This window comes from Gadus macrocephalus, chromosome 4 (assembly GCF_031168955.1).
Source record: "Gadus macrocephalus chromosome 4, ASM3116895v1".
Lineage (NCBI taxonomy): Eukaryota > Metazoa > Chordata > Actinopteri > Gadiformes > Gadidae > Gadus > Gadus macrocephalus.
Genome location: NC_082385.1, coordinates 33,791,018 through 33,817,153, shown reverse-complemented (window position 1 = coordinate 33,817,153; position 26,136 = coordinate 33,791,018). Strand labels below are relative to the sequence as shown.

Below are 26,136 nucleotides of genomic sequence, written 5' to 3'. Positions count from 1 at the left end.
ATAAAGAAGTCAAAACATAAAATGTTAAATACAAAATATATATATACATATCAGATATAAGAATATTCATTACAATAAATAAAAGTAAAATATGGGAAATATAAAAAAAGGATCAATTAAAGATATGCTCTAAATACAGAGTATGTAAATATGGAGGCATCCTATAACAACTTGTTGAATGCATGTGTGGCCAGGTGTGCATCTTTCTCCATACCTCCTGGTCCAAACACGACCTTCCCAGGACAAAATGGATGTGCATTGATGAACACAGGATAAAGATATTCTAACCTATCTTTTCAAAATGCAACTCAAATAAACCAAGGGGATTTGATTGTAACATGATGATGTGTGTTGTCTCTGCTTTGGGAAGTTTAAAGGTTAAGTGATTCTGCTCAAAACATTTCCTTCTTTTCCACGAAGGGAGGGGAGAGAACTTGACGGGTGTGTGTGCGAGCGCGTGCGTGCGTGCGTGCGAGTGGGTGTGTGACCCCCCATGCTTGACTCTCGGGGACAAAGCGGGCAGTTAGTTGTCGTTTACATGCTAATTCCACATGTAGCCTCCACAGCTATACACGCTACAGCTGGAGGAGAGATTAGGGGTGGAGTGTGTGTGTGTGTGTGTGTGTGTGTGTGTGTGTGTGTGTGCGTGTGTGTGTGTGTGTGTGTGTGTAGGGGGAGGGGACGTCCTCATCAGGACTCATTAGCACAGCTTGGCCACCACAACGCCCTCACCGTGTGGGTATGAGTGCGTGTGTGTGTGTGTGTGAGAGAGAGTGGGGGAGGTCTAAAGTTGAGTTTAAAGAGTTTAAAAGAGTTTAATAGAGTTTAATATAGCTAAATACAGTTCAAGTTGAGTTTCATATAGTCAAATATAATTAAAGTAAAGAAAGTTCAACAGTAAAAGGAGAGTTAAATATAATTAAAGTAGAGTTCAATAAAGTTCAATAGTAAAAGGAGAGATAAATATAGTTTAATATAGTTAAATATAATTAAAGTACAGTTCAATGAAGTTCAATAGTAAAAGGAGAGTTAAATATAGTTAAAAATAATTAAAGTAGAGTTCAATAAAGTTCAATAGTAAAAGGAGAGTTAAATATAGTTTAATATAGTTAAATATAATTAAAGTAGAGTTCAATAAAGTTAAATAGTAAAAGGAGAGTTCAATATAGCTAAATACAATTAAAGTAGAGTTCAATAAAGTTAAATGGTAAAAGGAGAGTTAAATATAGTTAAATATAATTAAAGTAGAGTTCAATAAAGTTCAATAGTAAAAGGAGAGTTAAATATAGTTTAATATAGTTAAATATAATTAAAGTAGAGTTCAATAAAGTTAAATAGTAAAAGGAGAGTTAAATATAGTTAAATATAATTAAAGTAGAGTTCAATAAAGTTCGATTGTAAAAGGAGAGTTAAATATAGTTTAATATAGTTAAATATAATTAAAGTAGAGTTCAATAAAGTTCAATAGTAAAAGGAGAGTTAAATATAGTTTAATATAGTTAAATATAATTAAAGTAGAGTTCAATAAAGTTAAATAGTAAAAGGAGAGTTAAATATAGTTAAATATAATTAAAGTAGAGTTTAATAAAGTTCAATAGTAAAAGGAGAGTTAAATATAGTTTGATATGGTTAAATATAATTAAAGTAGAGTCAAATAAAGTTCAACAAAAGGAGAGTTACTATTTGCATTGATGAACACTATTTGCATTGATGAACAGTTAAATGTAATTAAAGTAGTGTTAAATATAGTTTAGTATAGCTAAATAGAGTTAAGTATAGTTAAATATAGCAAAATTGAGTTACAACAGAGTGACTGCGTTAACAGAGATAAACAATTAAACAGAGTGAAGTTAACCGAGAGACAATGTTAGTTAAAGTAGAGCTTAATAGTTAGACAGCGTTAAAGTAGGGCCAATGTTAGTTAAAGTAGAGTTAGACAGAGTTAAAGTAGAGTTAAAGAAGAGTAAGTATTTTAGTGGGAACCTGTTGCCGTGGTCACGTCATGCCACAGCTCCGTCTCTCCTCATTACCACGGCAACCTGACGACACAGGAATTTGTAAAATGTCAAATTAGTATGAGGAGACTCTGTATGTCTGTCTGTATGTCTCTCTGTCAGTCTTTCTGTCTCTCTCACTGTCTGTCTCAACCCCTGTCTCTCTGTCTGCCTATCTCTTTCTCTCACTCTCTGTCTGTCTGTTTGTCTCCCCCTCTGTCTGTCTGTCTGTCTGTCTGTCTGTCTGTCTGTCTGTCTGTCCCACACTGTGTCTGTCTCACTCTATATCCGTCTGTCTGTCATGATAAGGGAAACACTTGTTTTGCCTTGAAATTTGTGCAAACACACAATTACCAAAAACCAACAAATAAGCTGGGTGCCCGCACGCGCACGCACACACACACACACACACACACACACACACACACACACACACACACACACACACACACACACACACACACACACACACACACACACACACACACACACACACACTAACGAGAGTTTGCACTGTGTGTTCCGTGTGTGTGTTTTGTGTAAACAGCGCCGTGCCCTCCTGCGTGCTACAGCGTGCGCGCCGGGACGGCCGTTGCTTGGCCCCGCCCCCCGGACCCCACGCTGTCGGCGCCAATTAGCGCGCGGGACAAAGCGGCCAATAAGACAACAGTAGCCGACCCGCGAGGCCTTTGTGATTCTCCAGCCGTCCAGGGATCATTGGGGCGCTAACGACCAGAGACGCCAAACAAAGAGCCATTCATAGGGGGGACAGGACAAGGGGGGGGGGGGGGGGGGGGGGGGGAGGGGGGGCTGGAGGGACAGGACAGGCGGGGGGGGGGGGGGGGGGCACGCGTATGAAGCGTCTGTTATCTTCGTTTTTACAGCGTGGGACCCTCTATGTCGCCTTGCAACTTTACTTTACAGGAAGAGCCTTCTGAGATTAAACTCCGTTCAGTTGAAGTGGGCTCGCGGAGACCGGAGAACGGACCGCGCGCGAGGCGACAGTGAAGAAATAGGAGGCACGTGACGTGGATCTCTGTGCGCGCGAGACGGGACGTGTGCACGACAAGCGGGAAGGAGGTCAAACCTTCGGACGTCCCGGCGTCGGTTCAAGCTTTTTCTGACCCGTTGCGTGTGCTCAGTGGTCCCGAACCTGCAGCACGAGTGTCGCTGCGTCTTACGGGACCCCCCGGTGTGTCGTGTTGTGACGCACGTGAAGCAGGACAGGGGGGAGGAGGGGGGTACGCCTCCGTGCGTCTCCTCCACGATCGATGATGACCTCCCGGGTCTCGAGCGGAACGGGCCTCGACTCCTATTGGATCGTTCTGCGTGGATTGGGCGTGGTCGCGGCCAGAGCCCGCTGGGAAGGTCCGAGGCGCTCGAGGTGACGGACAGTCGGACTCAGGGCACGGGACGGGGCGGGGGCACACGCAGAGACCTCGCGCGCTGTGGGTTCGTGAATGATTAAACGGGTTCGATTTCGATGATTTGCCGGCGTTCGATATGTCTTTTGGAGGATGAAAAGGAGATGACCTGGTGGGACACCTGATGCGGCCTGGAGGCACCGACCAGGCTGGATCTGGGAACACCGGACCCCGGTTCTAACTTCCCCTAAGCACGGGACTCCCTCCGTGGACGATGTCCAGCACGCGCAACAACACTTTGTGTTACTCTGGAATCGCCGTAGCCCTTACCTTAGTGTAAAGCTCCCTTACGGAGTTCATCTCAGTGTCGAACTGAAGCGAGGAACTTAACCAACAACCTCTCAGGCTCATCAGAGCTCGTGATGGAATCCATCCCCGTCTCCGTCGCTAATGCGCGCGCAAAGCCGGCGTCGCCGCGCACGCCGTTGCCGCGCACGCCGTTTCCGCTTCTGCCGCTTCTGCCGCTTCTGCTGCTGCACCTGCCGCGGCTCGCGACGGCCGCCGCCTTCAAGGAGATGACGTGCGAGCCCATCACGGTGCCCATGTGCCGCGACGTGGGCTACAACCTGACGCACATGCCCAACCAGTTCCACCACTACAGCCAGGAGGAGGTGGGGCTGGAGGTGCACCAGTTCTGGCCGCTGGTGCGGATCCGCTGCTCGCCGGACCTGCTCTTCTTCCTGTGCAGCGTGTACACGCCCATCTGCATGCCCGACTACGGCCGCCCGCTGCCGCCCTGCCGCGCGGTGTGCGAGCGCGCCAAGCGCGGCTGCTCGCCGCTCATGCGGCAGTACGGCTTCCAGTGGCCGCCGCGCATGAGCTGCGAGCGGCTGCCGCGCCAGGGGGACCCTCTGCAGCTCTGCATGGACCGCAACGCCAGCGACGAGCGGCCCCCCGCCGCCACCTCCGCCGCCCCGCCCCCGTCCAAACCCCCCCCCCACCTCCTCCTCCCCGCCGCCGCCCCCCCGCGCCGACGCCCCGCCCCCTCCGCCCCCAGGGGCTGCGACCCCGAGTGTCCCTGCTGGCCTCCCTCCTCCTCCTCCTACTCCTCCTCTTCGTCCGGGTCGTCGTGGCGACGGGACACGCCCCCGGCGGCGGGCTGCCCCGCCCCCTGCGTGCGGCCGCACCTCACGGCCGACCAGCAGGCCTTCACGCGGCTGTGGCTGGGGCTGTGGGCGGGGCTGTGCTTCCTGTCCACGGCCGCCACGCTGGCCACCTTCCTGATGGACCGCGCCCGCTTCACCTACCCCGAGCTGCCCGTCGTCTACCTGGCCGCCTGCTCGCTGGGCGTGGCCGCCGGCTACCTGCTGCGCCTGGCCACCGGCCACCGCGCCGTGGCGTGCGCGGCGGCGGCCGACGGCGGCGGGGGGGCGGGGCCTGCGCTGGCGCGGGGCGCGGCCGCCACCGGCTCGCCGCTGTGCATGCTGGTCTTCCTGCTGCTGTACTTCTTCGGCATGGCGGGCGCCGTGTGGTGGCTGCTGCTGTCGCTCACCTGGTACCTGGCGGCCGGCCTCAAGTGGAGCAGCGAGGCCATCGCGGGCCACGCCCACTACTACCACCTGGCCGCCTGGCTGCTGCCCGGCGGGCAGACGGTGGCCGTGCTGGCGCTGGGCGCCGTGGACGGCGACGCCGCCGTGGGCGTGTGCTACGTGGGGGGGGGGCGGGGCCTGGGGCTGGTGCTGGCGCCGCTGCTCCTCTACCTGCTGGCCGGCGCCGGCTTCCTGTCGGCCGGCTTCGTCTCGCTGTTCCGCATCCGCCGCGTGATCCGCGGAGGGGGCGGAGCCGGGCCGGGCGCCGCCCTGAAGAGCCGCAAGCTGGAGCGCTTGATGGTGCGCCTGGGGCTGTTCACCGTGCTCTACATGGTGCCCGCCGTCGCCGTGGTGACCTGCCTGGCGTACGAGCAGCACCGGCGGCGGGAGGCGTGCGCGTCCTGCCCCGCCCCCCACCGCCGCCAGAGGGGCGGGGCCCTGGCGGCGGCGGGCGAGGAGGCGTGGCCCGAGCACGCCGTGCTGATGCTGAAGCACTTCATGACGCTGGTGGGGGGGGTGACCTCGGGGGTGTGGGTGTGGTCGGGGAAGACGCTGGGCGCGTGGAGCGGCTTCCTGTCGCGGCGCTGCTGCCCGGCGGCGGCGTTGGGGGCGGGGCCAGGGCCGCGGCCGTCCGAGGGCTCCACCTGCAGCGAGGCGAGCTCCGCCCTCACGCACCGCACCGCCATCACGCCGTCCACGCTGCACGCCAAGTCCTCGGCCCCGCCCTCGCTGTGAGCAGGACCCACGCACACACCTATACACACCTGTACATCCCCCTTACACAAACACCTGTAGACACACACCTGTGGACAAACAGATGTGCACACACACACACACCTGTAGATGCACAGCTGAGCACACACACAACCCACACCCCCACACCACACAGCCTCTTGGAACGAAGTTGAACATTCATTTATTAAATATGGAAATGATGAAGCAGCAGGAAGGACCCCGTCACAGGACGGGACTCACTTCAAGGACTCAAGCCACTCACTGCAAGGACTCCAGGGACGCCCATCAAGGACTCCAGGGACGCCCATCAAGGACTCCAGGGACGCCCATCAAGGACTCCAGGGACGCCCATCAAGGACTCCAGTGAGTCACTACAAAGACTCCAGTGAGCCACTGAAAGGACACTAAAAGGGATGAAGTGTACTTTAAAAGTGACTGAAATAGAGAATTTGAAATGGACCTCGGTGTTGCTGGCGCACAGCAGGATGTCGTCTGCGTCGTTTAGGCTTTTCCTGTGAGTACCTTCGAGATGTTTTCTGTATATACCGTACTGATGGTTGAACATTGGCTACTTAGACTATTTCAGCCCATAATACTTTGGAAATTTAGGTCAATCGAAAAAAAAAAAAATACCTCAATCATAATTTAAAAGGATGTAAATAATTGTGTGTCAGTCTCCTAGGATATTGAGTTTTTTTTGTTCATAATGTTATAGTGGTCAGTTGCTTTGTCGATCACAAGACGAAAGCCACTGTTAGCGCCTAACTGACGGTCAGTGGGTGCTCGACCCCCCCTAGTGGCTCGGTTCGGAACCACACAGCACTTCAAGTTCCGAATTAAATAAAACACTTTTCTTGTTGGACAGTTAATTTTAGCCCATGGGTGTCTTCTTTAAAGTGGTTCTTCATTATGTAATATTTATGTGAAAAATATTCCTGTACATTGCCTTGGATAAAACAGGTCTCCCGTTTTTAAACTTTAAACCACGTATGCAATTTCTGGATCAATGAAAAGAAAAATCATTGATTTCACAGGTTTTGTTATATTTTGTTATAAATAGAAAAAATAAAAATAATTATCAACCTATGTCTGCATTTTTGCTCCAGTTATTCAGAAGTTAAAAAGAGTAGTTTCAAAAGTTTGTCATTTAATTCATCTTTATTTAAATACAGCAACCGTTTCTTTTTTATTAAATACAATCGTGTACATCTCTCAGCTAAATGAGCCTACATAGTAAGCAAAAAAAAAAAAACTATAACAAAACCACCGTCTACAAATTGTCTGTTTGTGTCGCCCAGTTTCTAACCTGAAACCAAATCCATCTCTGTCAATCAGGAGATTAGGGGCGGGACAAAGCTGAGGAGGACTGTGATTGGGTCATTCAGGGTTTGATTGGCGGTCGTGGTAGTCAAGTCACTGCCTGCTGGTTACTTTCAGAGTGGGTCAGGGCCCGACTGCGTTCTTATTTGTCGGAATACCATGCCCCGCCTCCTCAGTTTGGTGACACAACTAGAAAAAACTTGTTCCGAGCAGGTCATCGTGGTTTCACTTTCATATCTTTCTGCCATGCATTGTTGAAAAGATGCGTGAAAAAAAAAAGTTTCTATTGTCTTTAAACATGTTTTTAAAAGTCCATGTTCAATGTAGTTTGTCTTCATCCAAAATAAAGGTGTTTATTTTACAAAATAAGAGCGTGATGGAGCTCTGTCTGTTAATGTTTACCAACGCCATGCGGAATTAAAACTCTTTAAAAAAAAAACAAAAACAGGATCAATGTTAAAACAATCAACGGATGATAAAAAAATATTTAAAAAAATAACAGTACTGAACACAAACCGAGGTACTTTTAAACGACGTCGAGTCACAGAAGTCAAACCAACTGAAATAAAACGACTGAGATATCGCTGCTGCGATGGCCGCCGGACAAACTTGACGTTTTCGCAGAGAAAATTAAACACTGACGGTTTGCGCTATTGGCATGGGGGGGGTGTGGGGGGGGGGTTATTCTGTGGCCGTGGCCCAACAGAGGGCCCCTCCCCCTCTCTCCTTTCCCGCCCCTGGAAGTGCTGCGGCCCGGCGGTGCGTTCAGGACAGGACAGCGTGGGACTTCCGGACGCCGAGCAGGTTGTCTGCGCTCAGGGAGCGTCTCATGCAGGGGCGGCCCATGTCTTTGTACTTGTCCTCGCAGAGCCTCGAGATGGCCTGAGGAGAGAGACGTTTGAGATAACTCTGGACGCTTTTAATGTGGAGGACCAGATACTGAATCTCTAATCTGAACTGAAACAGTATGAATGCTTTTAATGTGAAGGACGAGACACCTGACTCTCTAACCTAAAGTTAAACAATATTCAACTTTGAATGTAGAGGAAAAAATACCAGACTTTCTAACCTTATAGACGCTTTTAATGTGGAGGAAGAAATAACTCGCCCTCTAAACCAAAGTTAAATACTATTAAAGATTTTAATTTGGAGGAACAAATAACTCACTTTTTAACCTAACGTTAAATACTATAAATGCTTGTAATATGGCGGACGAAATAAGACTTTGTAACTTTAAATTAAACCCTATCAAACTTTTAATGTGGAGGACGAAATAACTGACTTTCTACTAAAACCCTTTTAATGTTTGAGATTCAATAAGTGATTCTGTAAACTGAGGTTAAACGATTCAAATGTTTGATAAAGATATAAAGTATTTCAGAGGATCCTTATGGATGTTAACGATTCCATAAAACAAACAAAATGTATTAGTTTACCAATTTGCTAAACGCCAATATATCATTGCGGAGATGCTCCCGTCCACACAGTGTGGCTGCAGATATAATATCCACCAAAAGAGGGCGCCATCGGCCTTCTAACGTTCAGTCCTCAGCTCAGAGGGACGAGTCATTTCTATGTGAATTATCGTCCGTAGGACACTGACTCGCGGCACCAAAGCTGGGATGTGCGATTCTTGTCAATGTAAAATCACTTTCATTAACTTCCGCCAATTCAAATCTATATCAAAAGGTCCCATGACATGCCAACAGATGTGGCGTGATTAGCCGTTACAAAATCGTCCCCTAATGACATCACAAGTGGTCGTGTGACGGATAGATGAGCAATGTTTGCTACAGTCCACTGGGTGGACTGGTGGACTGATCTATCCAGCACACATCTGGGTGGACACGCCCACTTGTGATGTCATAAAGGGGCAGATTTTCAAAAACGGCTTGTAAGGCGAATCACACTCACACCTGGTGGCACGTCATGAGACCTTCAAAGTCTACTCGAACAACCGATCCCGTAAACGCCCATAAGACCTGCACTTAAACCGAACCAGTCGGCCTGATCGGACCAGATCAGGGTGTGGCCTGTGGGGGGCTTTTCTCAACCCTGGGGGGCGCCCCCCTCCTGGCCGTCCCGGGGGGGTTCTCACCTCAAGTTTCTGGGCGCGCTTGTTGCTGAGCGGCTCCAAGGGGAAGCTGAGGTTGTTGTCCTCCGCCAGCGAGCGCAGGTCGAAGTAGTACTTAGCGTAGACGCTGGCCGGGACGTTGATGTTGAACTGCAGCAGCTCCAGGAAGTGGCGCTCCATCTCGTTCCTGAGGGGGGAGGAGCTTCACTTAAGACACTTAAGTCATCCTAAGTTAATTTAAGAGACTCAAGTCAACTTAAGAGACTCAAATTAACTAAAGAAAACTGAAGTTAATTTAAGAAATGTAGGTAATCTTAAATTAATTTAAGGAATCCGAAATTAATTTAGGCAATCTTAAATTTACTTAATTTACTTAAACTAAGAAAATTAAGATCCTTTTATGACAGCTGAATACTTTTGTCTCTGGTTCCTGGCCTCTGTTAGCCTAGCTTGGTTCCTGGCTTCCGTTAGCCTAGCTTGGTTCCTGGCCTCCGTTAGCCTAGCTTGGTTCCTGGCCTCCGTTAGCCTAGCTTGGTTCCTGGCCTCCGTTAGCCTAGCTTGGTTCCTGGCCTCCGTTAGCCTAGCTTGGTTCCTGGCCTCCGTTAGCCTAGCTTGGTTCCTGGCCTCCGTTAGCCTAGCTTGGTTCCTGGCCTCCGTTGGCCTAGCTTGGTTCCTGGCCTCCGTTAGCCTAGCTTGGTTCCTGGACTCCGTTAGCCTAGCTTGGTTCCTGGCCTCCGTTAGCCTAGCTTGGTTCCTGGCCTCCGTTAGCCTAGCTTGTTTCCTGGCCTCTGTTAGCCTAGCTTGGTTCCTGGCCTCCGTTAGCCTAGCTTGTTCCTGGCCTATGTTAGCCTAGCTCGCGGCCTGGATCCGTTAGCCTAGCTCGCGGCCTGGATCTGTTAGCCTAGCTCGCGGCCTGGATCTGGTAGCCTAGCCCCCGTTGGGAGGTCACCCACATGTCCTCGACGGTGATGTCCTTGAGGATCTGGCAGTAGTCCACGTTCCAGACCGCCTGGTCGTCCCACACCTTGGACGCCAACAAGATGGCGCCCAGGACGATGCGCTTCCAGTTGCCCGGACAGATGTCCATCTCAGCGTAGGTGAGAAGCCGCTCCAGGTACACCTGAGTCCAGAGGGACACAGAAGGAGAGGTCACTCAGGCTGATAGAGAACCTTCTAGAAAAACGGGAGGAATGTTCTAGACCAGGCTTCCTCAACCTTTTTAAGAGGCCCGGTATGAATATTTGAAATATCCCCCGGCTTGGGCGAGGGGGGTAGGGGGGATTTGACACAGTTGTATTAATAAGAATAAACTTTATTTAAAACACACTTGACATCAACTTAATGACATCAAAGTGCTACAATGCACATTAAAAGAAATACAACATAAAAGACTAACTAGATTAAAAAGAAAAATAACAGACAAAAGAATCATTTAAGATAGCAGTTTAGCCAAAGGCTTTTCCAAAAAGATGGGTTTTTAGGGCTTTTTAATAGACAGTAACAGTCTAACAACAGACTGTGATATACTGTGTAACACTTCATTTTTTTTAGATTAGTCTTTATTTCCAAAACTCTGCGACCTGGGCGCCAACGCCCCGCAGCCCGTACCGGTCCGTGGCCCGGTGGTTGAGAACCCTGTTCTAGACGACAGCAGGCCGGGACATTTTTGCCGATGTATAATTAATGAATTTGTACTTTTGTCTCTCCTACAGTTTGGGAAATGGCAGAACAGCAAAGCTGCGTTGCTGTTTCCGCGATGTCGACTGGAAACTGAACAATATATATAAAAAAACAACATTTTTGGGCACCGACTGAAAGCGCTGCCCAGACAGAACGCTGCGTGTCCCCCCCACAGCTGGCCCCGTGTCCCCGGGTCGTGACCTCCAGCAGCGTACCAACAAGGCCCATCTGCGTCACAGAAGACCGCTACCTGCCTTCAAAGCAGAGTGACTTCCACTTAATGCTTTGGGTAGAATGACGACGTGATGATCTATCTCCAGTTGAGATTAGCAGGGAGGGTCTAGGACACAGCAGTAGGGTCTAGGACACAGTAGGGAGGGTCTAGGACACAGTAGGGAGGGTCTAGATCACAGCAGGTTGGTCTAGAACAGAGAAGGGAGGGTTCTAGAACAGAGACGCACCAGGGTGACGATGGCGCACTCGGCCGTGAGCTGAGCGGAGCTGAACAGCGTCCTGACGAAGCGGTAGATGAGCTTGTGCTCCGGGTCCGCGGTGGCGTAGTCCTCCGGAACCTTCTCCCGCTGCAGAACCAAACACACGCAGAGCCGTCAACACACGCAGACGCATGCGTCAACGCACGCACACGCGTCAACACACGCAGACGGACGCGTCCACGCACGCAGACGGACGCGTCCACGCACGCAGACGCCGTAGCAACGTAACACAAAAAATGAATTAAAAAACAACAACGGAGGCCGGGGACGGACTCACCGTCAGCGGGTGCTTCTTCTCGTCAAAGATATCCAGGGTGTGGCTGGAGTCCCTGCAGGGGGTGGATCACAGACACTCTCAATCACCTCTGAGACACCTCAAAGGTCACCTTAAGGGCTGAGGCCTACGGAGTCTACATGACCAGCACACACCCACCTGTTCTTTATGTGGTAGTAGACCGCCAACGTCACGCTGCAAACACAAACCACCCAGTTGTGTTAAAGTATCGTAACATCTAGCCCCAGTATGTCACAAAAAAAAAAAAAAAATAAAGAGTAGTATGGGGAGTTCAAGTCATACTGGTTTCCCCGTCGTTTGTGCCTTCAGAGAGGTGGTGCGTTCATGTGAACTTACGAGTGGGAATACAATATTAATAACTTTCCACGATTGACTATGTATGATTAGGACGTAATATACGTAAGTGGAAGGACACGCCAACAGCAGGAAAGGGAGTAGGCAAGTTATACTTCAACTAAAGAAATGTAGTTGTAGTTGCAGCAATATCAACAAGTATAACATATTATAATATTAATGAACACAATTATTGTGTCCTTGCCCTTAAAAATAACACTCAGAGCTAGTTGACCCAGAGGCGGTTTCTCCCACGCTACATGAACGCAGCGCTGACAGCTGCCCGGACGAGGCGGTCACCATTTCACGGTGCTCTTCAGGTTGGGCTGGCTCACAGTGCTGTCGTCGAGGAAGATGGTGGAGCAGGAGCTCGACTTCTTGGTCATCAGCCGCGGAGACGTCTGGAGACAGGAAGTGATGTCGTAAGAGAGCGGGAAAACGGTGTGCATGTGTGGGGTTTCATGACTTTAGGACACGTCAACGCAGTGCCTCTCTGCTACCCCTAACTGGGAGATGAAGTGCTTTAATTGTTGTATTCAGAACGTTTGTGTATCTATGCTCGCTTTAAACAGCGTGTTCTCCCAACAGGAACCACTGAAGTGTCCTTCCTCTGAACCCAATACAAACATAACTTTAGTTTCGTGATGGAATGGGTCAGAGTGTTTAAAAAGATTATTAATTTATTTTTATTTATTTCTTTGGCTCAAAACAAAGAAGCAGTAGCCTGACTGCTATGTTCAAGGCAGTATGTTTGTATGTTCATCGTTTAATTGCACTATAGGCTTTTTTTTGTCTCGTCCTGTTTTGATCAGTATATGCCAATGTTATCAATAAAAAAACATTGGCACAAGGCAAGCCGATGCACTTCTCCATGTTGATAAGAGCATTAAAATGAGAAAAATAATGGGACAACGAAATCAAGGGATATTTAGCATAGAATTTTTTTTTTGGATTAATCGTGAGTCAACTATGACATTAATGCGATTAATCGTGATTAAATATTTTAATCGCTTGACAGCACTAAAAAAAAACACATTCCAACGTTATAACATTGCTGACTTCGCCATGCGAGTGTAATTATGTCTTACAACTATAACACAATAAAAAAGCTCATATAAATGAACTGCATTTAAGCAGCACTTTTCTAACCAGTGGCCACTCAAAGTGCTTTACAATAGTGCCCCACATTCACCAATTCATGCACACAGTCACACACCGACGGCGGAGTCAGCCCCGCAGGGCGACAGCCAGCTGGTCAGGAGCAGTTAGGGTGAGGCGTCTCGCTCAGGGACACCTCGACCCTCAGCTAGGAGGAGCCGGGGATCGAACCGGCGACCTTCCGGTTACCAGCCGACCCGCTCTACCTCCCGAGCCACGTGCCACCCCCATGTTTCGTGTGCATATTTTTGATGCACGGCAGTAAGGCAGAGTAGCACAGTCATCGGAGAGCAGATTGGACGAGACTCACGTGGTTCAGGATATGGCTCTTCCGCTTCTCGCGCACTGAGGAACAGAACGCAAAGGTCAGAGGTCAGATGGGGACGTGGTTCTCAGAGGTCAACAGAGAGGGGGGTGTGTTTGCGGGGTCACCCACCGTCGGTCTGGGACTTGTTGAGGAACAGGGTGCTGGCTCTGGGGTGGTCCGACGGGTTGGACTCCTGGGCCAGCTCTGGAGGTCATTAATTTTAGGGGGCGGGGCATGTTACAACCAGAGACAATAGACGGCAATAAAACGGTTATAACTGTCGTCCTGATCACAGATCTCATGAAGAGATGGGCAGCATAACACACCAATGATCCACAACCTTTACCTAGTTTGATATTAGTGTACGCACTTATTGTGTGTTGTGCGTCCTGGCACTTGTACACACTTATTGTGTGTTGTACGTCATGGCACTTAAAAAAATTAAATGGTACTTAGCATCTTGTAGCATCTTATCCTAGATACCTCTGTTGTGTACGGGTAATGGGTTAACCTAGTGATGGTTAGTGCTTGGCACTTGGTTCCATGAACATCCTTACTTCACCGACAGCGATATATTGTTGGATCTCTTTCTTCTGACAAATGTAGTTATTGTAAGTCGCTTTGGACAAAAGCGTCTGCTAAACCCCCTGAATGTAAATGTAAATGAAGTACAGAAACACATCGTGGGGACAGTGAAGAACCAAAGCTAAAGCAGTCCCGCTAAGTGTAGGAGACGTCTCTCCGTCCTCTAATCCCTCCGCTCTGATCTGATCAGCGGGCCAACTACCATTCCACATCCCTCCATTCTTCTTTGTTTTTAACTTTTTTCTAACTTTGACTTGACTTCCATTCCCTCCAGTTCTCGTCCACCTTTCACCCCCAGACCCTGTGAACCTTCCTCCAGCTCCGGGACCGCCAAGAGGGGGTGTGTGGTGGGGGGGGGTAGGACCAGACACTAAACGGGATTAAGTGCTGGAGCGATACCCGGAGGACACGTCATCGATCACGGTGCGTCCGAGTGACAGCTGAAGGTTTGAGATGAGCTCTCCCTGATCGGTCTGAAGGGGGCGTGAGAGAGCCTTCTAGGGGGTACGTCTTTATTCTGCTGATACACATGATGTTTGTGATGGTCGATGAGAAGTTAGGGAGCAGGAACAGCAATAACACCTCAGCCACTTCCGTTGTGAACTCCTCTAGGTCGTTACAGTAACGCCAGCAACGCTAAAATACAACTGTGACACGAGTTCATAGGATAGGGCTGTAGATGATGGGCGTTCTACTGCAATTCTACCTCGAGAAGATTTAGCTGACGACTTCAACCGTTCGTTCACACACACAGACAGACGGCGGAGTCGGCCACGCAGGGCGAAAGCCAGCTGGTCGGGAGCAGTCAGGGTGAGGCGTCTCGCTCAGGGACACCTCGACATTCAGCTAGGAGGAGCCGGGGATCGAACCAGCGACCTTCCGGTCACCAGTCGCCACGCTCTAACACCATACTAGAGCACTCGGGTACTAGAGCAGTAGGAGATTACACAGGTCGGGAAACACTGCTTTAGACAGTCAGAGAGGGGGGGGCGGGGTGAACCTGTCAATCAAAAGCAGGAAGCGCCCTGATTGGACGAGAACTCACCGTCGGGCAGTTCGCGGTCGCTGATGTGCTGCAGGTACGTCCCGGTGTCCTCGCTGACGTCCACCTCCTCCGTGGTGGTGATGGGGGCATCCTCCAGCTCCACCTCCCGCCGGTGGATCTTGGGGGTCTCCCGAGGAGACATACAACACGACACCGTCCCGCCCATGGCTGCTGCTGCTGCTGCTGCTACCGCAACTCACTCCCGCAACTCACTCTCGGTCCCGCAAGTCAGCCCCGCCGGGGGGGGGGGGGGGGGGGGGGTGATAGACGCACTAACGGGACGGCCGACGCGCCGACACTAACAGAGCACACTTGGACCAAGCAGACTTAGTTCGGGCTTCATGTGGGGATGAGCCAAGTGGGAACACTATCCGGAGCCGGCTCAGAACAGCTGACAGACGCAGGGCGCATAGGACGCCCTACACACACGCATATGGCTGTGCGTCTGATACACGCTTGTGTGCGTGGCGTGTGTGTGTGTGTGTGTGTGTGCGTGTGTGCGTGTGTGTGTGAGGGGTCCGGCAGCGGTCAGTGGGGGGTGCGGAGGTCTAATAGGACACTATGAGCCACCTTCTACCGTGCTGATCCTTTCACTCCGGCCCGACGGTTCAGTTCGGCGGACGTCGGGTCTCGAACCCGTGCACACGGCGGCCCTGATTGGAGGATCTATTAGTTACCCCTACATGCCCAGGTTCAACGATACGGTAGCACTCCTCCGTCTCTGGAGGATCAGGGGCGGAGGGTCGGTCCCGGTGGCCCCGTCCCGGTGGCTCGGTCCCGGTAGCGGTGGGTCGGTCCCGGTAGCGGTGGGTCGGTCCCGGTGGGTCGGTGCTTGGTCCCAGTCCCTGTGGGTGGGTCCCGGTTGGTCGGTCCTCGGTCCCGGTTGGTCAGTCCCGGTGGGTCAGTCCCGGGGGGTCGGTCCCGGCAACGGGGGCTCGGTCCCGGTAACGAGCAGCGGGGGGTTAGCAGGCAGAGATTGTCGCAGGAGAGAAGCGCTGAGATATTTGGTCGGACAGCGCATTCCGGGATGGACTTCCGCGGAGATCCTTCAAAGTAAAAGTCGTGCTGTGATTAGCGAGGTGATTTGTAAACAAGAGTGAACAGAATGTGGTTCTACAGAGAAATGAAACCGTAGTTTGGAGAATAAAACGTAGATTAACGGGATATTAGGGTGACCGACAAACACTTTAATCGGGCAGCGGGAGTCGAATCTTTTACTTTGAAGAATGAATAACTGTAATCTACGCGGCTTCCTCTAACTTGACGGCCAATGACGTTGCAGTAAAAGTGCTATTATATTAAATCTTTTAGGTCCCGCCTCAGCTCCCAACCGACAGTTCCTATTGGCTGCCCACAGGTTGATCCTTCTGCTGATTGGTCGAGAGTGTCCGAACGGAGGTGCGCGTGTTTAAACGTCAGCGACTGAGAACGCCACACCCCGCCCCCCTATGTTGCGTTGTACAGGAACTTAATTACTTAATGACTTAATGACTTAATTACCAAGCGTTGGGAGCAGTGTGCGGAAACAATAAGAAAATACCGTGGTCAAGTTACTTTACGGTTAAGAAAATGTAAGAAGATTTAAACTTTCAAAGAAAAACTGTGATTTCTATCACCAAACGAATTTAAGATTCATGAAAGTTAAAAAATCGAATTGGTTTGGTCGTTAGATCAGTATAATCCATTTCAAATAAACAAATAAAAGCAAATTTGTTAAAAAGGTTTACAAATTAAATAGCCAATTAGCTTAGGACATTATCCGGCCAATGGTTGCGCAGGGTCCGTCCCGCGGGGTTATCCGGTGGTCGCTCGACCCTCCCGGCCGATGGGGGCCGGTAATACACCGTGGAGTGGATTCGAACCCACAACCAGAGGAAGAAGAAGAAGGTGACGCGCCAGGAGGAAGGAGCAACATGGCGCTGGTTCCGTACACAGAGAACGCTCTGCCGGCGCTGGCAAAGCTGCACAACTCAACCGCAACCTTTCACCTGGCGGGCCGCGAAGTCCTCCTGAACCAGGACTGGAGGAGGTCCGGGGTGGCGGCGGTCGTCTGGGACGCAGTGAGTTATACACGTGTGGGTATGTGTGATGCCCTGTGTGGGTTTGTGTGTATGTGTGATGAACCTGTGTGTGTTTGTGTGTGATTCCCCGCTTTGTTTTCGTCAATTCCCTTTAAGACAGACACTGCAGCCTGGTCGTGTTTATTTACTATTCTTGCAGATTGTAATTGTATATATTTTTTATACAGTCATCCATCTAATAAGTACCGTCCAATGCTGTCTGAGATCCTCACTGACCCGACTGTCATGTGCCCCCCCCCCCCCCTCCTCCTTTGGCCCTACTGTCTGTTATGCCCCCCCTCCTCCTTTGGCCCTACTGTCTGTTATGCCCCCCCCCCCCCCACCCTTTGGCCCTACTGTGTTATGCCCCCCCCCCCCCTCCTTTGGCCCTACTGTCTGTTATGCCCCCCCCCCCCTCCTCCTTTTGCCCTACTGTCTGTTATGCCCCCCCCCCCCCTCCTCCTTTTGCCCTACTGTCTGTCATGCCCCCCCCCCCTCCTCCTTTGGCCCTACTGTCTGTTATGCCCCCCCCCCCCCCCCCCCTCCTCCTCCTTTGTCCCTACGGTCTGCCCCCCCCCCTCCTCCTTTGGCCCTACGGTCTGCCCCCCCCCCCCTCCTCCTTTGTCCCTACGGTCTGCCCCCCTCCCAGGCGGTGGTGCTGGCCCTGTACCTGGAGCTGGCCCCGGTGGAGCTGAGGGGCCGCCCGGTCATCGAGCTGGGCGCGGGGACGGGGCTGGTGGGCATCGTGGCCGCTCTGCTCGGTAGGCGCCCGCACCGCTGGTCCTCTAAACAACACTCAGGTGTTACCGTAGAAACACCCGCACTCCTCCCCCAGCGGGGTTGATAAAGGTGTATCTTATCTTATGTGGTTAACACATTGATTAATGTTGACGGTTCGAATTGATTTGATGGATTGACTGTTTGATAGCAATAGCTGCCCTTAAACACTTTCTACCTGTTCGGCATCAGCATTTAAAAAAACTTTAAACAAGAGGCGTGTTTTTGATAGAGCTGTTATGTTTTTTGCATTGGGTCGCGATGGTTTGTAATTAAAAAAAATGGGTCCCCAGATTTTTTTGGGGGGAAACACTGCTCTAAAGGGCTGACTACGGTCCGACGTTCACGCAAGGCAAGGGGGTTACGGACCCCTTACGTCCTCCCCAAGGGCCTGGCGTGCGCCCCCCCAAACATGTTGACCTTCCGTCGAGGCGACGGAGCAGCGAGGGCTGTGATTGGTCCGCTTACTAAACCCCGAGGGGTTAGCACCAAGAGGGCTGCTCTGTGCGCCCAAACGGGGTCCCCTCACGGGCACAGCTGTCAAACCTCGAGGACCCTGCTGGAAATAAGTACCGGTATTATTCTTTATTATAAAAGTCATCCTTTGGATGACTTTTAGCGTCTTGATCCAGAAATTAATCAAAAAATAATGACCTTTCCTAGTGATGTATTTAAATATAATATAAAAATTAGTGCCGTCAGTTAAACACGTTATTAACGACGTTAACGCAAACCAATTGTAACAGCGTTAATTTTTTATCGCGCGATTAACGCAATCTATTTATTTAAATTAATTTCATTACTCGCGACTAATCGTGAGTTAACTATGACATTAATGCGATTTAATATTTTAATCGCTTGACAGCACCAATACAAATATAAACTAGTTGTACTATTTGAACAGTAGGGATGGATGGTAGAGGTAATCGGGATGGAGAGTTCAAATTCCCGATCCCCCCTCCCCCCCCAGGAGCCCGGGTCACCATCACAGACCGGGAGCCGGCCCTGGAGCTGCTCTCGGCCAACGTGCGGGCCAACGTCCCGGCGGACCTCCGGCCGGGCTCGGCGGAGGTCTCGGAGCTGAGCTGGGGCTCGGGCCTGGAGCGCTACCCCGCCGGGGGCTTCGACCTGGTGCTGGGCGCCGACATCGTGTACCTGGAGGACACGTTCCCGGCGCTGCTCGCCACGCTGGACCACCTGTGCTCCGACGCCACGGCGGTCCTGCTGGCCTGCAAGCTCCGCTACGAGCGCGACTCCCGCTTCCTGGCGCTGCTGAGGGCGCGCTTCTCCGTGGAGGAGGTCCACTTCGACCGGCAGCGCGACATCCACGTGTACCGCGCCGTGAAGCGGGCGCCGAGGGCGGAGCTATGAGCGCGGACCTCCGGGGACGATGCCGTCGGGACCCACATTTCGTGGAGGTACGCCACAGCGGCTGGATCCTGATGGATTATTACCAGCGACGCGATTCCCAAAAGAGGTGTTTGCTCATGGGCATGGCTGGAGTCGAACCCCGGACCCCCGGACGCACTGGGTCCAGACTTTAACCCGGGTTCTGTTCTACACATGCGCAGACGAGCGGTACCAGAAACACATTTATTAACAGCTGCCAGAAATGTAATATTTAGAGGAAGTCCTCTAGTGACTACTTTTCATTTAGGGTTTGGTGCTGACATATAGAAATACATCGTATACAAAATCAATGAAAATGGCATTTGGCAAAATAATAAAAAAAAGCTTGCTATGTCGGATGACTATATGTAATATCGAAAGAATTCACCGTGGCGACGTCGCTCCCAAAGCCGTTTGTTCTGTGTTCCGTGTCTCGTGGTTTTCTCGCCTTTTTTTTCTTTTTACTTTACAGAATAGTTGGCGTCCATTTTGTCCTGCGTCACACCTCCTCCCGCTCCGATTCAGAAACCAGGGCAACGGTTTGGGTTTCCAGTTTGGTTTTAAACGGGTGATTCGAAAATAAAAAGGTCAACTTTAGGGCTCGTGTCGTTTTTAAGAAGTGTCGTTTACCGACCGGACCTCCAGTCGGTCCTCCCGTCACGACGAGCCGACGGCCGCTAGACCGTAGAGAACCCTGGTGGAGAACCGTGGCACAGACCGAGGCGTGTGCAGCAGGCGCCGACCTCTGTTCAGACATCGGTACGGGATTCGATCCCATGTTGATCAGCGTGTCCAAAGTCCTGATTGTGTGTGTGTGCGAGTGTGTGTGTGTGTCGAATAAAGTCTTAGAAACACCAGACTCGATGGAGCTTGAAGCAAGGAGTAGGAAAGACACCGAGAGAAATATTCCTTTTTCAAACCATTACACCAAAGGTTTTAGTACATCTCATGTTCTCTAAAGTGTAAAATATTCAGTCTTCAAAAGACCCAGCCCACCAGTCCCCCCCCCCGCCCCCAGGTTTGGGGGGGGTCAGACCCCCCTCTGGGGTCTCGGGCAGGGTGTCGTTTTCGGGTTGCAATGTTCTGTGCTTCCGACGATATATAAAATAGCCCAAACGATGCCACTAATAAAACATGCAAAGGCTCCGCAACTCATCCAGGATCCGCCTCTCGCTCCGAGCTGCGACCACTCCGGCCGCAAAACACAGAAAACGATATTTCACTTACAATTTTATAAAGAAATCATAAACCGCATGATTCAACCGAATATGCTAGAGTTCCCTCGCTGCTCCCGGAGAGAAACAAAGAAAACAAAAAACAATTAGAATGTCTTTAGCTGAAGCAGACCTCCTCTAACATGATAGACTATAGTGTGGATCGGAAGCAAATGATCGGAGGCGACAGATCGGTCGCTTCAGATCGGAAGGCAACTGATCAGAAGCGACCGATCGGAAGCGTCTGATCGGAAACCGACCGAAAGCGTCCGATCGGAAACCGACCGATCGGAAGCGTCAGATCGGAAGCGGGGTGGTTACCATGGCGATGACAATAATGCACTGAAACCTCCCCGGAGTAGGAGCAGGGGTGAGAGAGGAGGGGGGTTTTGGGAGGGGGGGGGGCAAAGTATTTTTTCTTTTTCTTTTTTTTTTAAAAAAAAAGGTCAGAAGTCGATCGCTTGCTGAACAGGCGCGCGTATCCTGCTGCTGGTGGCGCCACACGATGCCGTCGTCGTGGTAACCGGGGGCGACGGCGCTGGAGGCAGGGGGAGGAGCCTCACCCACCACCACGAGCAAAACCCTGTTGTAGTCGCTGGGCTGGTCCAGCAGGGGGAGCATTCAATAAAACAAGGACCAGCTCCGGAGGTCCGGTACGGGTTTTGAGGTGGGCGGGGCCTTTACAGACAGAGGCTTTGGAGGGGGGGTTGGGGTTGTCGGAGGTGGGGGTCCGGATGCAAGGCTTCGCTTCAAGTCTCTGTGCAGGGGACCCGCGCAGGGGGGGGGGGGGGGGGGTCCTACTCTGTTTTGTGGCAGTACAAGTCTTTGAGGGCCTTGAGCTCCTCGATGAGCGTCTTGTTCTGGTTCTCCAGCACGGCCACGCGGTTCTCCAGACACTTGACGTACTCCTTCTTCTTCCGGCGGCACTCCCGGGCAGCCTCCCTGGGGGGGGGGGGGGCGGGGGGGAGAGAAGACGCTTTTAGCCACAGAGACTTACAATAAGTAAGTCAAATGTATTTATAAGGCACGTTTAAATACAGTTTACTGGCCAAAGTGCCGTACAAGGTGCAAACAAAAGAACACGGACCACTTTATATACCTACAGTATACACAAACATTCAAGAATCACAACGTATCCTAAAGGGGGAGGAACGGCCAGGGAGAAGAGGTGTGTTAAGAGCCTAGGTATAAATAAGGTGACAGAAGGAGCATCTCTGATTGAAGGCCACAATACCACACATCTCAACAATACATCAACAATATATCTCTGTCGGTGAAGTAAGGATGTACACAGAACCAAGAGCCAAGCACTAACCATCACTAGGTTAACCCATTCCCCGTACACAACAAGTGCTATTGTTAAGGAAGGACGTACAAGACATCTATTTTTTTGCAAGGACGTGCAACAAACAAGTGTGTGCCAGGACGCACAACACACAATAAGTGCGTACATTAAGTGCCAGGACGCACAACACACAATAAGTGCGTACATTAAGTGCCAGGACGCACAACACACAATAAGTGTGTACATTAAGTGCCAGGACGCACAACACACAATAAGTGCGTACATTAAGTGCCAGGACGCACAACACACAATAAGTGTGTACATTGAGTGCCGGGACGTGTGTACCAAGTACTATCACTGAGTAGTGGACCCTAGGAGCCCCGTCGGGGGGTCGTGGGGTCGCGACCCGGCCTGCTCCTACCTGTTCTTCATGAGGCGCACCTCCCTCTTGCGGGTCACCTCCTCCGTGCCGCCCGAGGCCGGCAGGGACGGGGACGAGGCCATGACCACGCCCGGCTGGATGGTGCTGGCGGACGCCGTGCGGATCTGGTAGGCCTGCACGTCTCCGGACGCCGCTGGGGGGGGGGGGCGCATCACAGTCAGAAGTGGCTTCTTGGACGTACCCCAACACTGATGGGTGATTGGGGTACCAGAAACGTAAATATGTAAGGGATAATGTCTAGAACGCCGGTCATTATTGAGAAAATAAGCCCCGACAGGGCGAACAGGACAGCGACGCGCAGAGGAGGTGTCCTGTTCGCCCTGTCGGGGCTCATTTTACGATAATGACCGGCGACGTTCTATACATTATCCCGCTTATTACACGGCTACTTCCCAAAACGAAGCAATTTATTACCAGCATTCATAGTGTTGATCAGCAGAGAAATAGTCCGCCCAAGACGTTGACGTCGTCGCTTAGCAACCGACAGCGCTTGGGTTGATACATATCCCGCTTATTACATTGACAAGTTACCGGACTGCGTGCGGAGTGATACCAAAGGCAAAAAGTCCTTTTGTTTACCTTGACAGCGGTCATTATTCATCCGTTGCCAATGAATTATCAAAAAAAAATTAATAAATAAATAAATACATTATAAAAAAAAATAATAAAAAAATAAAAGTGAACGGAACGTTGAAAAGACCCGTGTAATAAACAAAGGTAGTCTACGCTGCCCGTGAACCTCCTAAGACGCCGCAATTTGATTGGTTCGCTGTCTCGGGATATTGGGCAATATCCCGAGGCTAAGATCTCAAACTCGGGATAACGCGTGACGCTCGTCTCGTCACGTTAATAAAAAACAAATAAATCCCGGCAAAAAGCGTTATCTTGTTTATTTTTGGAGTGTTCCCGTGCACACACAGCCTCGACCTTCGGACTAGGGGGCTATTCCCCACGATTCACTTCGCCTTCGTCGGAAACATTTACAATTTAATAATACGTAGAAAATATGTGAAAGTATAAATACAACGAATATGGAGAGGGTGTCCATCTTTAAAATACAATGAAGCTGTACAGTTGTGCAGGATTGCACGAAATGAAGTGTTGACGGCATTAAGTCTGTCCCCTGTCAATCACCCCCTTCTGGCCAATCAGCGTTGAGCCGAAGAGAAACGGGGCGGGAATAGTGAATCAAACCATAACCAACTCACACAGTGTGAAAAAATTTAAAACAGAAGACTGAATCACGTAGAGAGAGATCGAAAGGTTTAACTCTTATTTGTGTTCTCATGATTTGAAAATCGCTTCGGATACCAATAAAGTTGAGATGGAGAACTCGACCGACGACGGACGGCAAACCGGCCAATCGCAGCGAGCCCGTCCTACCTGCGGGGCGCCTGATTGGCCAGAGGGGGGGGGCCTCACCTTGGACCACCACCTGGTTGCTAGGCACCAGGATCTGCTGGCCGTCGCTGGTCTGGGCGTACTGCAGGATGGTGGTGCCGGGCTGCGTGGCCGTGTTCATGGTGAGCGTCTGCAGCCCGTCCGTCCCGTTGTTGGCCAGCTGGATGGCCCCTCCCTGGGTGATGGCGACTACAGAGGGGCACAGAGCATGGAGGTAAAGACGGGGGCGCCCCCTGGAGGCCCAGACGGGACGCGACGTGCCTCGGGTTCAGCCTTCCGCTGCCTCTTAGCGCGGCACGACTTGGTTCGGTTCCAGGCACGTCGCGTCTCCGTCTAGAATAAAGGACCTCTTCCACGTGGGAAGGGTCGTATTAGCACGAAGCTGCAGCGACGTACTTATCCACACGACACATAAACAGGCAGGGCTACACACAGGAGCCTCTCCCCCTTTGTCACGGCCCAGGGCGTGTTCTTGCGCGCCGGTCCTGCCGTGTTCAATAATCGAGCACTATTGGTGACTGAACGCTGATGCTAGTAGTATTTAACGATGCCGGGTGTCGGCTTGTCAGGCTCGGACGTCGCGCTCGTCCAGTGGCGTCACTCTCTGGCCAGTCAGTGGCCGGCAGCCTGTTTACGTCACACAGAAAAGTATCAGATCAGCGCTCTTGAAACCTCGACGGAGGCGAGACCAAAAAAGTACCAGGTATCAGGTACCAGATGTGGGGATCGAAACGCAAGAAAAGGCGGGCTAAGTCGGGCCGAGTTGGGCTGTAGCTGTCGATGGAAAAGGGGCTTTAGTGTCTGGGAATGTTGGGAGACATAGAGTTAAAGGGACGGCGCGCGGGATTGCGCGGGCGTCCATTTAAATGGCCAATACATGAACTAGTGTTGTAATTTAACTTAAGAAATGAGACACTTGTTCTCTCTCTGTTCAGCCTTGGGAGCATTTTATTACAGCCGGGACGGGTTTGCCAGTTATTGTACACTTATTGTACGTTGTACGTCCTGGCACTTAAAAATAGTACTTAGCATTGCGTAGCATCTTATCCTAGCTATCTCTGTTGCATGTTGGGAACGGGTTAACTTAGAGATTGTTGATTGGTTCTATGAACATCCTTACTGTACCGACAGCGATATACAGTATTGTTGTTTCTCTTTCTGCTGACGAATGTACTAAGTGTAGGTCGCTTTGGTTAAAAGCGTCTGCTAAACGCCCTGAATTCAAATCTACGTTTAAGCGTGAATAAAAATTCAGCTCTTTCCAAACTTTTCAGTTTGTAGAAGGAAGTGCATCACCTTGCTCCCTTCCCTGGCATTGTAATACCTATGGTTTGGATTCTAACTAGGTACCAGTGGTTCAGAGTGTCACTCTGTCTCACTCCAGTGGTTCAGAGTGTCACCGTGTCTCACTCCAGTGGTTCAGTGTCACCGTGTCTCACTCCAGTGGTTCAGAGTGACAGTGTCTCACTCCAGTGGTTCAGAGTGACACAGTGTCTCACTCCAGTGGTTCAGAGTGTCACTCTGTCTCACTCCAGTTGTTCAGAGTGACACTGTGTCTCACTCCAGTGGTTCAGAGTGTCACCGTGTCTCACTCCAGTGGTTCAGAGTGTCACCGTGTCTCACTCCAGTGGTTCAGAGTGTCACGATGTCTCACTCCAGTGGTTCAGAGTGACACTGTGTCTCACTCCAGTGGTACAGAGTGTCACCGTGTCTCACTCCAGTGGTTCAGAGTGTCACCGTGTCTCACTCCAGTGTTTCAGAGTGTCACCGTGTCTCACTCCAGTGGTTCAGAGTGACAGTGTCTCACTCCAGTGGTTAAGAGTGTCACCGTGTCTCACTCCAGTGGTTCAGAGTGTCACCGTGTCTCACTCCAGGGGTTCAGAGTGTCACTCTGTCTCACTCCAGTGGTTCAGTGTCACCGTGTCTCACTCCAGTGGTTCAGAGTGTCACCGTGTCTCATTCCAGGGGTTCAGAGTGTCACTCTGTCTCACTCCAGTGGTTCAGAGTGTCACTCTGTCTCACTCCAGTGGTTCAGTGTCACCGTGTCTCACTCCAGTGGTTCAGAGTGTCACCGTGTCTCATTCCAGGGGTTCAGAGTGTCACTCTGTCTCACTCCAGTGGTTCAGAGTGTCACTCTGTCTCACTCCAGTGGTTCAGAGTGTCACCGTGTCTCACTCCAGTGGTTCAGAGTGTCACCGTGTCTCATTCCAGGGGTTCAGAGTGTCACTCTGTCTCACTCCAGTGGTTCAGAGTGTCACTCTGTCTCACTCCAGTGGTTCAGAGTGTCACCGTGTCTCACTCCAGTGGTTCAGAGTGTCACCGTGTCTCACTCCAGTGGTTCAGAGTGTCACAGTGTCTCACTCCAGAGGGTTAGAGTGTCATCGTGTCTCACTCCGGGGAGTGAGCACGCCGGCCCTCTACTCACTGTACTGCCCGCTGCTCGTCTGGTAGATGGGCGTCGGCATGGTGACCGTGGTGATGGCGGGCGCCGTGTCGTCTTCAGACTTCTCCTCCTCTATCCTGGGGACCGCCGGCGCGTCGGACGACAGGTCGTTCAGGATCTTCCTGCACGCGCACACACACACACACACACAC

The 26,136-nt window shown here is 51.1% G+C and overlaps 4 protein-coding genes across 6 annotated transcripts in view; 2 read left to right on the top strand and 2 right to left on the bottom strand.

Annotated features, from left to right (window-relative positions):
- Positions 1 to 2,827: 2,827 nt before the first annotated feature.
- LOC132456495 (frizzled-5-like) lies at positions 2,828 to 6,365 on the top strand. Its single transcript, XM_060050861.1, has one exon. It carries the CDS (start codon positions 3,781 to 3,783, stop codon positions 5,680 to 5,682), a length of 1,902 nt encoding a protein of 633 aa, XP_059906844.1. The 5' UTR covers positions 2,828 to 3,780; the 3' UTR covers positions 5,683 to 6,365.
- Positions 6,366 to 6,821: 456 nt separating this feature from the next.
- ccnyl1 (cyclin Y-like 1) lies at positions 6,822 to 16,014 on the bottom strand. Its single transcript, XM_060050865.1, has 10 exons — positions 14,974 to 16,014; positions 13,473 to 13,547; positions 13,347 to 13,381; positions 12,179 to 12,279; positions 11,684 to 11,719; positions 11,528 to 11,579; positions 11,218 to 11,337; positions 10,030 to 10,196; positions 9,101 to 9,263; positions 6,822 to 7,884 (listed from the first exon to the last, which is right to left on the bottom strand). The coding sequence occupies exons 1-10, from the start codon at positions 15,137 to 15,139 to the stop codon at positions 7,768 to 7,770; spliced, it is 1,032 nt and encodes a 343-aa protein (XP_059906848.1). The 5' UTR covers positions 15,140 to 16,014; the 3' UTR covers positions 6,822 to 7,767.
- A 227-nt stretch (positions 16,015 to 16,241) lies between these two features.
- Positions 16,242 to 19,796, top strand: mettl21a (methyltransferase 21A, HSPA lysine). The gene is made up of 3 exons (XM_060050869.1): positions 16,242 to 17,033; positions 17,683 to 17,794; positions 18,781 to 19,796. The coding sequence occupies exons 1-3, from the start codon at positions 16,740 to 16,742 to the stop codon at positions 19,179 to 19,181; spliced, it is 807 nt and encodes a 268-aa protein (XP_059906852.1). The 5' UTR covers positions 16,242 to 16,739; the 3' UTR covers positions 19,182 to 19,796.
- Positions 19,390 to 26,136, bottom strand: part of LOC132456499 (cyclic AMP-responsive element-binding protein 1-like) — an 11,991-nt gene continuing 5,244 nt past the window's right edge. For 2 of the 3 annotated variants that reach the window (XM_060050867.1, XM_060050866.1), the window contains exons 5-8: positions 25,967 to 26,106; positions 23,563 to 23,733; positions 22,120 to 22,273; positions 19,390 to 21,355 (exon numbers count right to left, since the gene is read on the bottom strand). In XM_060050867.1, the coding sequence (XP_059906850.1) occupies positions 21,211 to 21,355; positions 22,120 to 22,273; positions 23,563 to 23,733; positions 25,967 to 26,106 (610 nt within the window). In that variant the 3' untranslated portion in view covers positions 19,390 to 21,210. The remainder of the gene's footprint in view (positions 21,356 to 22,119; positions 22,274 to 23,562; positions 23,734 to 25,966; positions 26,107 to 26,136) is intronic. The other variant, XM_060050868.1, reaches the window with a different exon arrangement.

Bases quoted from the DNA above. Each gene is read 5' to 3' on its own strand.
- ccnyl1 (XM_060050865.1), bottom strand. From the start codon at position 15,139: ATGGGCGGGACGGTGTCGTGTTGTATGTCTCCTCGGGAGACCCCCAAG. The intron at 11,720-12,178 runs GTGACCGCCTCG...TTGTGTTTGCAG, and splicing joins CTGAAGAGCACCGTGAAATG to CGTGACGTTGGCGGTCTACT. The intron at 7,885-9,100 runs GTGAGAACCCCC...CTCTCTCCTCAG, and splicing joins AGCGCGCCCAGAAACTTGAG to GCCATCTCGAGGCTCTGCGA.
- mettl21a (XM_060050869.1), top strand. From the start codon at position 16,740: ATGGTTGCGCAGGGTCCGTCCCGCGGGGTTATCCGGTGGTCGCTCGAC. The intron at 17,034-17,682 runs GTGAGTTATACA...CCCCCCTCCCAG, and splicing joins CGGCGGTCGTCTGGGACGCA to GCGGTGGTGCTGGCCCTGTA. The intron at 17,795-18,780 runs GTAGGCGCCCGC...CTCCCCCCCCAG, and splicing joins CATCGTGGCCGCTCTGCTCG to GAGCCCGGGTCACCATCACA.
- LOC132456495 (XM_060050861.1), top strand. From the start codon at position 3,781: ATGGAATCCATCCCCGTCTCCGTCGCTAATGCGCGCGCAAAGCCGGCG.